This window comes from Bos indicus x Bos taurus, chromosome 10 (assembly GCF_003369695.1).
Source record: "Bos indicus x Bos taurus breed Angus x Brahman F1 hybrid chromosome 10, Bos_hybrid_MaternalHap_v2.0, whole genome shotgun sequence".
NCBI classification, from domain to species: Eukaryota; Metazoa; Chordata; class Mammalia; order Artiodactyla; family Bovidae; genus Bos; species Bos indicus x Bos taurus.
Genome location: NC_040085.1, coordinates 65,419,045 through 65,431,385, shown reverse-complemented (window position 1 = coordinate 65,431,385; position 12,341 = coordinate 65,419,045). Strand labels below are relative to the sequence as shown.

Genomic DNA, 12,341 nt, shown 5'->3' with positions numbered 1-12,341 from the left:
CAGAATTCTGTCCTAGAAATGGTCCTTTAGTCACCCTATGGAAAGTGACTATTAATAGGACTTCTTTTCACAACTTAAAAATGGGAACGAGAGAAGGCCAGTGTTCATTAGCTAGGTTTGCTGGCTCAGGTCCAACTAGTGGAGGGGCTGAAAGGGAGGATCCTGCTCTGGGAGGAAGTGCGGCTGCCAGACCCAAGGTTTGTCCCAACGTGAAGCCATTGCTCCCACTCCCCTCGAGGGCCCTTTGGACTTGAAGTGCTGTATGCTCTGGCACAACAATTATTAAAATTTGGAAGGGCAAATTTTATCATCTCAGCATTAAACACCTTCAGGGCAGGATTACCTGCTGAGCATGAGAACCCTAAGAGAAGAAAAATTTTAGCTCTTAGCTGTGGTTCCACTGACTCCCCCAGTCCTGCTATAATGGAACAATGCATCCCATTCTGCATAACGTTTGCTTATGCTGCCTCTAGCACTGACAAGAGTGATGCTCTTTGGAAAAGAGGACGAATGAGGTTTAGGCTGCACATTTTTATTTCAAATACTTGGTCCCAATCCCTAGTCTTTTTATATCAATAAATCCATTAGAGATAGAACCCACTGGGACAGAGCTATACAGTGTTGGGCTCTGTTTCTGAATTTGATAACACATTTAAATACTTGCTTTCTCTCTGTCTCTTACTTTCTCTCTTCTGAGTCCTCCAAAGTCAGAGTTTGCAGAGAAGGGTTCAAGTCACTAAACTCCTTGGATTTTACCAGCCTTGGAGTTAAGACAACCATCAACCTACATCTACCACTCTACGGATGCTTCCCTGACTTCTTCAGCAACATCTAAAAACTACCCCACTGTATCTCCCTTTCCTTCTTTTATCTCCAGTTCATTCCTCTTTGACAACTGTTTAAGACCTGACTTCCTATCACTGGTCACTGCTGCTGCTGCTGCTGCTAAGTCACTTCAGTCGTCACTAGCCTTTGACAAATCTGACCAAGCCTCAGAACCACTTGAGACACTTTAACATTTCAGAACCCCCAGATCCCATTCCAGGAGTCTATTCTATAGATAAGGGACAGGGCTTAGGAACTTTCCTCTGACTGACCTCGGCCATTTCCTGTAGCACCACCTCAACTGCTTAAATCCTACAAAACTTTCTACCATTTATTGGTGGTGGTTTAATTGCTAAGTCATGTCCAAGTCTTCAGATGCCACGGACAGTAGACAGCCAGGCTCCTCTGTCCATGGAATTTCCCAGGCAAGAATACTAGAGTCAGTTCTCATTTCCTTCTCCAGGGGATCTTCCTGACCCAGAGATCGAACACACGTCTCCTGCATTGTAGATGGTCTCCTGCATTGCAACTGTATGCTTTACTGCAGAGCCATCAGGGAAGCCCTCTACCATTTATTAGGCAAGTAATAAATGCCAGGCTCTATGCTAAAGTCCTTGTATTTTTCATTTAATCTTCATAACAACCCTATTAGGTTCAAGCTTGACTTTGTAGAGATAGACTGGAAGAGTAAAGGACTTAGCCTACTCACATAGCAGTCAGGGGCAGTCTGAGACTCAGACCCAGAGCTCAGTATAGCACTTGACCTGGCAGCCATTCAGGACATTCCTGCTACATGAATGACTCCCAGGCTTATGTCCTAAGTACTCTCTTCAACTCACACACCTTAGTCTTCAGGGTATATCCCCAAAACATCACTCATTCATTGACCATCTTCTCTGGTGTAACTCTCTCTTTACCCTACAAGTTAGGGTAAACCAGTGTCTCTATTCTTTCTGTAGCAGTTTCCGGAATTAATTTATAAAAATGTATGTGCAACCTCACTTATTTAAGACCAATCTGAATTCATACGAGGAACCCATAATATAATAGAACTTCATATTCTGTATTTTCCAGTACCAGTGGTGAGACTGCTTTTCTGCTCAATGGACAAAATGTGATATGAGGAAAGGAAATGCTTCAGCATCTTGTGGACTAGCTTTTCAACACATTGAATATCGAGGCGAGTGCTATTGTATGTCACTGGTGTGAATGCATCACTTGGATAGGGAAAAGGAAGTCAGTGTGCCAGCATAATGAAGAGTAGTGGCCAGGAGTATGACTGTTTTCTCAAAGGGTCCAACTTTAACTTGCTAATTTTTAAGGAGGAGAAAAGTTCCATCCATTCTGTGAATTGTTGTCATGGTGATGGGCATGACCCCCAAGTTACTTGATGCTAAGTGTTGATATCAAAGACATATTGAGACACTCATCAATAGCTGGCCTGTTAACATTTCATAACATGTACGTCTACAATGGTCAGTGATTTTCTGCATGATTTCTCTTTTTGTAACTGGTGCCAAATTAAGGTCAACTGGAGAACTGGACTGCTGAAACCAAGTGGCTTGAACTTTGCTTTTAAAATTCTGGGTAATCCCTGGGTGTCCCTTATTATATTTCTTAAAATCCAGTGTGCTTTAAAGAGCAGTTATGAGGAAGGTTGGCATGAACGGTAGTTAAGAAAATCTGAATTAATGAATACTGAACAGCACATGCTTAAAAAATGCAGATCATTATAATAAAAGGATAAAATATTGAGGAATCAACATGACAACTAAGATAGTCTGATTCAAGAAAAACTAGGCACTGCCCTTAAGACATGATGGTGGGAAAAGGCTGTTTATGCACCAATGTCAATAAGAAGCATCAGTGCAAATTTCTAAAATATACAGTAAGGAGAGCTGTCCAATAACCAGTAACACCACCTTTTTTCTTGTCAGGACCTCATCATTTACCTTTTCTCATTTTTTCTGCTTGTTCTTTCCACTGCTTAACTTCATTTTCATTAACCAACCTGTATAAAAGTTAAAGGAGCATTCATTACAAAAAGCACAAAAGACCGACTGCTAAATGCATGCTCTCTAGGTACAAAAATTGTTTAACACAAAGCAAGTCCTCAGCATGCTTGAGACCCATTTTAAATCCAGAGGTTACACATATATATTACATGTATACATATAGGAACTCATCATATCTGACCTCCAGAACACTTTAGTTCTCCCAACTGCTATTTTGAAGTAAGATAAAACAAATGTCTTACATTGTTGCTGTTATCTCAAGGGCAGCAAAAAGAAGCAACTTACATCCTGACGACATTCTTGATATTAAAGTTTTCCAAAGGTGTGGAGTCAGGGTCTTGACCTTTGTCATTCTGAATAACTATTTGCTGTATAATTCTGTCTAGGAGTAGCCAGTACTGAACTGTGTTGCCACTTCTCTTGTCTAAAAAAGAAAAGAACAGTGGAAATACTTCAAGTGGTTTCAAAACTTTAATGAATATTTTTCAACAGGGGTCACCCACCAGAGTCATAGAACCAGACAGATGTTTACCACCCTTCCCAAATATCTGGAATCTGACACTCAATGATCACTGATCATTTACATGATTGAGAGGTACTTTTTATCCCCTTGTACATGTGTTGTAAGGCATATATTTATTTTTAAAATCAAAGCAAGGTATAATTCATTTTATTCTGAGAGCTTTGCAACACCCCTTAAACTGTGCAACAACTTTGCTGTTGTTGTTTAGTCACTAAGTCATGTCTGACTCTGAAACTGCATGGACTGTAGCCCACCAGGCTCCTCTGCCCATGAGATTTCCCAGGCAAGAATACTGGAATGGGTTGCCATTTCCTTCTCCAGGGGATCTTTTGATCCAGGGATGGAACCCGTGTCTCCTGCATCGGTAGGCCAGTTCTTTACCACTGAGCCACCAGGGAAGCCCGCAGACACACTGGGCTGTCACAAAACCGAGGTTTGGAATCCCTGGTGTGCACCCAACCTAAGCCACACTGTTCAGATGACAGAGACCTCTGAATGATGTCCCAACATTCACAAACACATGTAAATCACAAACACTCACAAGGCATTTGGAGGCAGTGGTGCAAGATGGACATGAAGTGAGGGTAAGCTTCACTGTGGGTGAGCCTCTTCCTGGTCAGCTCAAACATCTGAGTAGCACTTTTTGTGTCTATGTGAACCTGTTTCATATAGAAAAGAAATCTAAATCAAGCATTCAAGTTCTTCAATTCCTACAAGGTAAGGTAAGCAAATCCAAGGTAAATAGAACCTAATCCTGCCACTTAGGTAGCAAAACAGAAATGTGATTTTGCTCTTACATTACACAACTCTATGACACACATTACAACAGGGAAATTTGTGAGCTGCCGAGTCAAAACAGAATAATTGTAAGTATACGTACCAGTTCAAATCTTTTGGCAAATTCTAGCTCATCTTCATTTCGGAGCATTTCAAAAAAATCTAAATGCCTGAAAGACAAAGACAATTTATTAAAAGTAGAACATCCTATAAACACAGGCACATAGGAATCAGGACATAAATACTAAGACCTTTCCTAAAATTTCAGAGATATCTCTAAAAGAAGTATCACAACAGAATTAAAATGCCTTCCCTTAACTATGTGCTAAGGAAAAAAGACACCATTTATCTGAAATGAGATCATTACAAGAGACAAATCTAAAAGCCTAGGAGGCCTGGCACGTAGAAGACAATTCATAAAAGTTTACAATCCAAAAGCAACCAAATCCAGATTCTACTCACAGAATCTCTTCATGGAAAAATAAGTCCATATAAGTAACTTGCTTGACCACTGAATTAAAGATTACAAAGCAATGGTCATGCCTTTTACTTATTCATACAAATATTTACTGAGCCCCTAACTACTGATACTGGGAATGATTAGTTCTATGGAGACAAATACATGCAGGTAAAGGGAGTAGAGAATGATGGAGGTGCGGTAAGGTAAAGAATGTGAACACAGCGACTGGGCAAGATCTCGCTGCGCAGGAACAAGCAATTTGGACATCTGTGGGACAATCTTTTAATGCTGAGGAAACAGCAGGTGCAAATGCCCTGCGGCAAGTCTACATGATCATAGACTATTAAGAAAAGAAGCATGGTGGCGTGCATGAATGAGGGAGAAGAGTGGTAGAAGGAAAGATCTGAAAACTTGTAGGTTATGTTAGAAATCGTAAAATTTGCAGACAAGCAAAGGAACAGGGAAGTGGATATTAACATTCACAGAATATCTATCAAAGATGCCATGTGATTCCACATGTTTTACAGTAACATTTCATAAGAGCCCTTAAAGATAGTGTCATCATCATCATATTTCTTCAGGTATAGAAACAGTAAGGTTCACAAAAATTGAGTAACTGGATCAGAACACATAGCAAGTAGGCAGCAGCACTAGGATATGGATTCCTGTTTAATCTCAAAACCTACACTAAGTTCTCTACACAATCTGCTGCTTCTTTCATGCAGGAAGTCTTACTAATAAAAACATCATTACCTGGTCTAACATTCTGGTACAAGTTCCTTAGGTCACAAGTAGTTCAGACTGGCACTACACACATGGAAAACACATGAGCTATCTCCTGTCGTAACAGTGTGACTTACCTATCTAATGTTGAATTTTCATGTTCCCTTAATTTATCTATTACAGGCTGAATTCCCAACATCAGAAATTCATAGCGAAGATGAAGTCTAAAGTCCAAACTTTCCTGAAAGTAGAAGGGTGATGGAATACATTTTTAAGCTCTTTAGAGAACATACTTGTAAGTATTTTTTAATTGTTCTTTAATAATATGTTTTAGATTGTGACACAGAAGGCTCTTACCACTCCTGCGCCTTGGCTTAGCACTGCATTAATGAAGGACATGATGGCAGTCTTAAGACTCACTTCATCTCGATACCGCCCCGTGCTCTTGTCCAAGTCATTAATTAACGTCTACCAAGGATACAAATACGAAAACAAAGGACTGAATAGTTACTACCTTACACTCATTTTATTAATTTTTTAATACTCAGAAGTTAATTTTTAAAACCTTGTGTTGAGTCAAAATTACATTGATCCATAGAAAGCTACCTTTTTCCCTTAAGATTAGTCCTAAAAACTCTACTTTCAAAATTCTTACATCATATATGTTTATACATACATGTGTACAAAGTATTAACACAAAAGGTTATGCTTCGTTAATTTAACTTGCTTTTTCTGAGTATAAAAAACATGGTGACATAATTTCACTGTTTATATTGATCCTAAATCAAGACTGGCAATCTGTAAAATTTTCAGAGAACACCCATTTAGTGGACTGAAAAGTGTATTATATAATGTGTAGAAAGGAGGGAGGGCTACATTTTTAAATTCAGTGCAACAGTCTTCCCTTCTCCACAAGGGATGTGTTCTAACATCCCCAGTAGATGTCTGAAGCTGTGGGTAGTACTGAACCCTTTATATTCTCCTATATAGACTTTGTTTTTTTCCTTCATTACCAGCTGGGTGGTGTATAAATTGTGGGTATTCTAGACAAAGGGATGATTCACATCCTGGAAGGGACGGAGCAGGATGGCATGAGATTTCATCACATTACTCACAACAGCTGCACAATTTAAAACTTATGAATTGTTTATTTCTAGACGTTTCCATTTAATACTTTGAAACAGCAGTTGATCACGGGTCATTAGCACTGTGGAAAGCAAAACTGCAGGTAAGAGGGGAGGACTACTGGAAATCCACAACCCCATATGACCAACTACAGAAAGAATATTCTACTCTTTACCCAAGAGGAAGGAAATATTTGAAGCCACATATGAATGCTCACCACAGGGGGAGATTTCAAGTTAGGCACCCTCCCCACCACCACCACCCATAGGCCAGGAAAGGCACCTGTCATGAGGCAGGAATGAAGATGTGGCATGGCAGCACCCACCTGAAAGCGGGTTCTCTCGCTGGCATACTTCTGGTAGTGCAGCATGGCCTGCAGAACCTTCTTGTGGCCCCCGGGAACCAGGCACACAGCGCCCAAGATTTCCAGCACGGCCACCTTCGTCTTAATGTTCTCTGTGCTCAGACTCTGAGCAATAACATTAATACTCTCAGAATGAGCCAGGACATGAGCCCGACCTTGAGAGTTGTTCATTAGCGCCTTTATACATCCAATGAGAGAGGTATGTATTCGAGACTCTGAGGTCTCGTAGTCCATGGTCTTTAGAAAGTTGAGAATACATGACAGGCCATCCAAGTCAATGAATCTGGTTACAAACCTATCATGAGAAGAGGGTTAAAGTGCATCAGACCTAAGTCTCTTTGGAATTCTTTAATAGCCCTTAAGAGAAAAGTTTAGGGGGGTGGTGGTCAAGAGAAAGTAAGAAGATGCAGTTCCTAAAGTAACAGAAGGCTTACATTGATGAAGTCTTCTTAATTGGAGGCCTCTTCCTTGGCATAGACCCAATGGTCAGGTCTAACCAGAAGTGTGAAAAAAAATCTCCATTTGAGTTAGAAAAGATCTTAGTTGATATAAACAACCAATTAACAGACCTTATAACCATAGGAAACGAGGAACAAGAAGACACTCAGATATCTGCCTTAGGTTAAAGTCATCTGCTGATCCTGTGTTAGGATAGCATCCAGTCTCCAGGCACGTTTAAGTGTTGACCACTGACTCAAGCATGCCCCACACCAATGAAAATCAAAAAGCATCCCTAAACTCCAGGGTATTTACTTGCCAAATGATAGTCTATTTTCCTAAGGTTTCATAGCAAAGCCCTCCTTTAGTATGACATGTTATATGGAATCCCAATATATAAAACAAATAAAAGCAATACTTGATTACTATATACTAATATTTTTAAAGTCAATCAATGAGAATAATTCACAAGGTACATCTGCAGGTTAAGCCTTTTGAAAAGTTCAAAGTAACAAAACCTAGATTACTCCAGAAATTTCCAAACTTATTTAGCCTTGGGCATCCACTAACATCTCAGAATTTGGAACACATATACAGAGGAAAACAGTTAGAATAGGCTAGAAAACTTCTGTCATACAACTGTATATAATTTTTGAGAAATCAGAAGATTTTTCTTATCATTTTATAGTCAAATATAGGGAATCTTTATTTTCCAGTCATTTCATCCAACCATGTGACCAAGATCTAGCCAAGCTAGATCTTGTTCTAATGAAATGCACCTGTAAGCACCCCATATCCTACCAAACCTTAAAGGTGTTAATAAAGGTGTGGGAGGCATACAGTAGATGATAATCCCTCTTTTATAACAGTTTTACTGAGCAATAACTCACATGCCATAAAATCCATACTTTCAAAATTATAATTCAGTGATTTTTAATATATTCACAGGGTTGTACAACCATGGTCACTATCTGATTTTCAAACATTTTAATTACCCCAAGAAAACCATTATCCCTTCCTAATCAACCCTAGAAGAACATTTCCCTCTCTTTCTAACCCCAGGCAACCACTTATCTTTTTGTCTCTATGGATTGGCCTTTTGGGGATATTTCATATAAACGGAATCATACAATATGTGGCCCTTTGTGTCTGGCTTCTTTCACTTTGCATAAATATTTTCAAGGCCCATCCATGTTGTAGCATGCATCAGTACTCCACTACTTTTTATGGCTGAAAAGTATTCCATTATATAGATATATCACATTTTACTTATGAATTCATCAGTTGATAGAATTTGGATAGCTTCCATTTCTGGCTATTATATATAATGCTGAAATTCACATATAAGGTTTTAGGGGACATATTTTCACTTCCCTTGGCTATATATCAAGAAGGTGCAACACTGTTTGGTTCATATGGCAACGTAACGTTTAATATTCTAAGGAACTGTCTAGCTGTTTTCTAAAGTGGTTGCACCATTTTATATTCCCACCATCAATGAATGAGGGTTACAATTTCTCCACATCTGTACCAACACTTGTTAGTCTGCCATTTTTAACTTTAGCCATCTTCATGCCTGTCTACATCTTTTTTAATTGAAGAAAAATAATTTAGTGAATGTTCAATATGTAAGGTCTTTCATCCATGGTTTAATTACATGTTTTTATTTTAAGACTACCCCAAAAGTTTGGCTATTGCAGAAAAATTAAGAAAAAGGAAGGGAAAAAAGAAAAGAGGAAGAAAGTAGAAAAGAAGAAAAAGAGACAAGCAGTACATGCTGCCTAGCAAAACATTACCTCATTGGTTTCGTCCTTAGTGCTGTCTTCAAACTCTCTATAGTTTTACTTCTCTCTTCCTCCTCTTCTTTCTCTAAAGCCAGGAGAGATTTTCTCTATGCAAAGAAAATTATAAAGTAACTTCTTTAAATTATATGTTTTAATTATGGCACAAGCAAAACAAGCCCCCAGAGTACATGCTACTATCACTTTTAATACAAACAATCAAATGAGACTATGACTGAGATTTACTATAAGCCAGTGTGTAGAGCAAAAGCACCAAGAATTCCACAAATTCATTCTACTCCAAGTTAGTTCTTTTGAATTTAAATAAAGTTTTAAGAAAGTGTTGAGAAATCTTAGTAGAGATTAAGCTTTCCAAACACTTATATAACTAACTATTCTATAACTACACTCTGATGAAGATATTACTATTTATACTTGATAGAAAGATTAGACTTGTAGTTAAATATAACATTCTGACAATGAGATAATATTATCATACTATCAAACAGAAGCAGGCAGCAATCTTCCCATGCTATCTCTCTCATTCCTCAGCCAAAAAGTGTAATCTTTTACACTTTCTGTTACATCAAATTATTTTTAAGAAGAATGATTAAATTCGACTTGACACAAAGATAGACAATTCCTTCAGAGTAAATGCTTAAGTTTTAGAAATGATTCAGCATCATTTGGAAATCAGGGTATAGAGAGAGAGAGTGTGTGTTCTCTTCCTACCCAGGACTAGAGCAGTACTTTTCAAACTTTAACAAGGATACAAATTTCCTGGGGAAGCTAAATGCGGGTCCTGATTTGGTATATCTGAGGTGAAGCCAAAGATACTGAGCTCCTTACGGAGCTGATGCTGCAGTCTACAGACCTCACTTCAAAAAAGAAGGCCCTAGGAAGCAGATCTCGGTTGATATCACAAAGTCATGAAAGCTAGTAAGATTCACAGACTTGTCAAAAAGTTGTTTTCATTCCTTTTACCTCATGGTCACCTACGTGTACTAAAAGTTGTTGTTGTTGAGTCACTAAGTGGTGTTCAATTCTTTGCAACCCTATGGACTGTAGCCCAGAAGACTCCTCTGTCTATGGAATTCACCAGGCAAGAATACTGGAGTGAGTTGCCATTTCCTCCTCCAGGGGATCTTCCTGACCCAGGTATAAAACCCGCATCTTCTGCATTGGCAGGTGAATTCTTTATCACTGAGCCACCAGGGAAGCCTGGTACTAAAAGTATCCCAAGGCTTAAGGCCCTAGGTGCCTCTACCCACAGAACCACAGGTCCCTTGCCTTCTTCCTACTTTTAACATGTGCTTGTCCAGTCTCAGTGTTTTTACCTGTTACCTATTCTGATAAAATGTGTGGTTGGGAAACAGACTGGGATATTGAAGAAAACATTTGGCTCTTATTCATATGTCTCAATGGTACAGTCTCTCCCTTTCTTTCAGGACCACACATCATCAAGGGGTGACTTTACTTAATTTTTTCACGTTAACAGTACAAGCATTAAGTAACTAAATGTTAACTAAAACCTAAATTTGACTTCACACTTAGGAGGGTAAAGCTCAAAGCAAACATATATCAGTATCATTCATAGCAACTGAAATAAAAATCAGTAAAGTCTTGTTTTGTATACTTGAATTATTTCTGCTAAAGCTGTCCTCTTGTTAGAGATGTGCCCTGACAGCTGTCACCAGAGGATGGCAGGGGAAGAGGCTATGTGTGCAAATAGCCAATGAATTTCTTCATGGCTCTGTGAGACCCATATCCTGGAAAATTTAGCACAAATCTAGCCAAGTACGTTTAATCTCCTGTGGCACAGCTGAATTTGTTTAGACTCTCAAGCAATCACTTTGAATCTGCAGTCCAGGATCAAGACTTTTATGAACATTATTTCTTGTTCCTAAGCTTAGTCACCCAAACCTCCCAAATTAAAGACTACATACCTTTCTTATTGTGGTTCATTAATACCAAATAAAGATGCACATATTTATCCTTTTAACAATCTTGGGGAAGGGGGAACCTCCAAATAAAGGCAGACTACATTAAGTCTCTCCCTAGAGGAGTTGGGAGTTTTATGAAAAGAAATTTAAATTAGAATTTCCTTTCCCAATATAAGAACTATTACTTTCCTCTCAAAACAGAAGACATTATCCTCTTTTCTGTGCACAGTACAATTAGAATTGAATCTAAGATTGTTTATTGTATTGAGAAAATCGATTCTATGTAGATGAACCTGATATTCTAAAGTGACTTTTCAAAATAAAATAATTTATATGAAGTCTCAAGTTTTCAAGCTTCACATTTACGGAGAAGTCTAAATTTGCAGTTTTCATAGAAAAGGGGGATATGCTTACATTTCCTAAGATGACTGCTACGCCAAACAGCCAGGATGCACCTTGGCATGCACTGGACAGGGCTCTGGTGGCCTCCGTGGCTGCGCTAACCACTTACTAAATCTCTGCTCATTTGAGGGGCAGGCAAAGGACAGAGTGCGTCCTAGCAGAGGCTCCTCCGGTCAAAGCTGCTGAGGTTTACACTGGGACATGCAGGGAGGAGAAAGATGTACAAACCAGGCATAGAAACCATCCCTGGCTGGGAAAGTCTGGAAGTAAGCTTCTTTTTGAAACGTTTCACTGGTGTGAAATCAATAAGCCAACCCGCTAAGCACACAGAACTTCATCACCTCACATCCTTGCTCCCTGAGAGTGCACACAGAAGCCACACACCAAGAAAGTCCAGGCCCTTCTGGAACACGCTCTCCTTTTATTAAACTGTTTTTCACTCTTTAAAAGCCAACAGATCACTCAGGGGTCCTTTAAAGAACAAAGAATTCTTGTTACGAGGCTTCCATAAAGTAACTGCACTTGTTCCACAGAGGGCTTCACAGACCAGTAAGTGCTGCGGTTCTCAACCTGGACTGTTTATCAGACTCTGCAGATGCCTGTCCCACCTCAGAAAAGCTGGGAGGTGGGGTGTGGGTGGGATTTCCACAGTGATAAAGGATTTTAAAAACCTAGTTAGTGAGAGGCAAGCTGGAAAGGAGTCTTTGAGCTGATAGGCTTGACTGATAGGCTTAAATTCCCGATCTACCACTTCCAAATGAGATGACCTTGGGCAAGGTAACCTTTCTGAGTCTCAGACTCCTTATCTATAAGTAGCACTTAGAGCAGAAGGTGCTTGTAAGGATTTAAAACAGCATGTAAAGTGCCTGTTAGTCTGCCTGTCACATGGCGCACGCTAAATAGCAGCAGCCGCTACTGGTGCTGAAGACAATGGATGATGATGATGTGGATAAACACCCCTTCAA

General features: G+C 39.3%; 1 protein-coding gene across 1 annotated transcript in view; it reads right to left on the bottom strand.

Annotated features, from left to right (window-relative positions):
• Positions 1-12,341, bottom strand: part of DAAM1 (dishevelled associated activator of morphogenesis 1) — a 183,059-nt gene that overhangs the window by 42,450 nt on the left and 128,268 nt on the right. Inside the window, 8 exon segments of the mRNA XM_027554228.1 lie at positions 2,778-2,836; positions 3,126-3,264; positions 3,905-4,022; positions 4,244-4,310; positions 5,461-5,564; positions 5,681-5,791; positions 6,774-7,107; positions 9,047-9,141. Coding sequence (XP_027410029.1) covers positions 2,778-2,836; positions 3,126-3,264; positions 3,905-4,022; positions 4,244-4,310; positions 5,461-5,564; positions 5,681-5,791; positions 6,774-7,107; positions 9,047-9,141 — 1,027 coding nt within the window.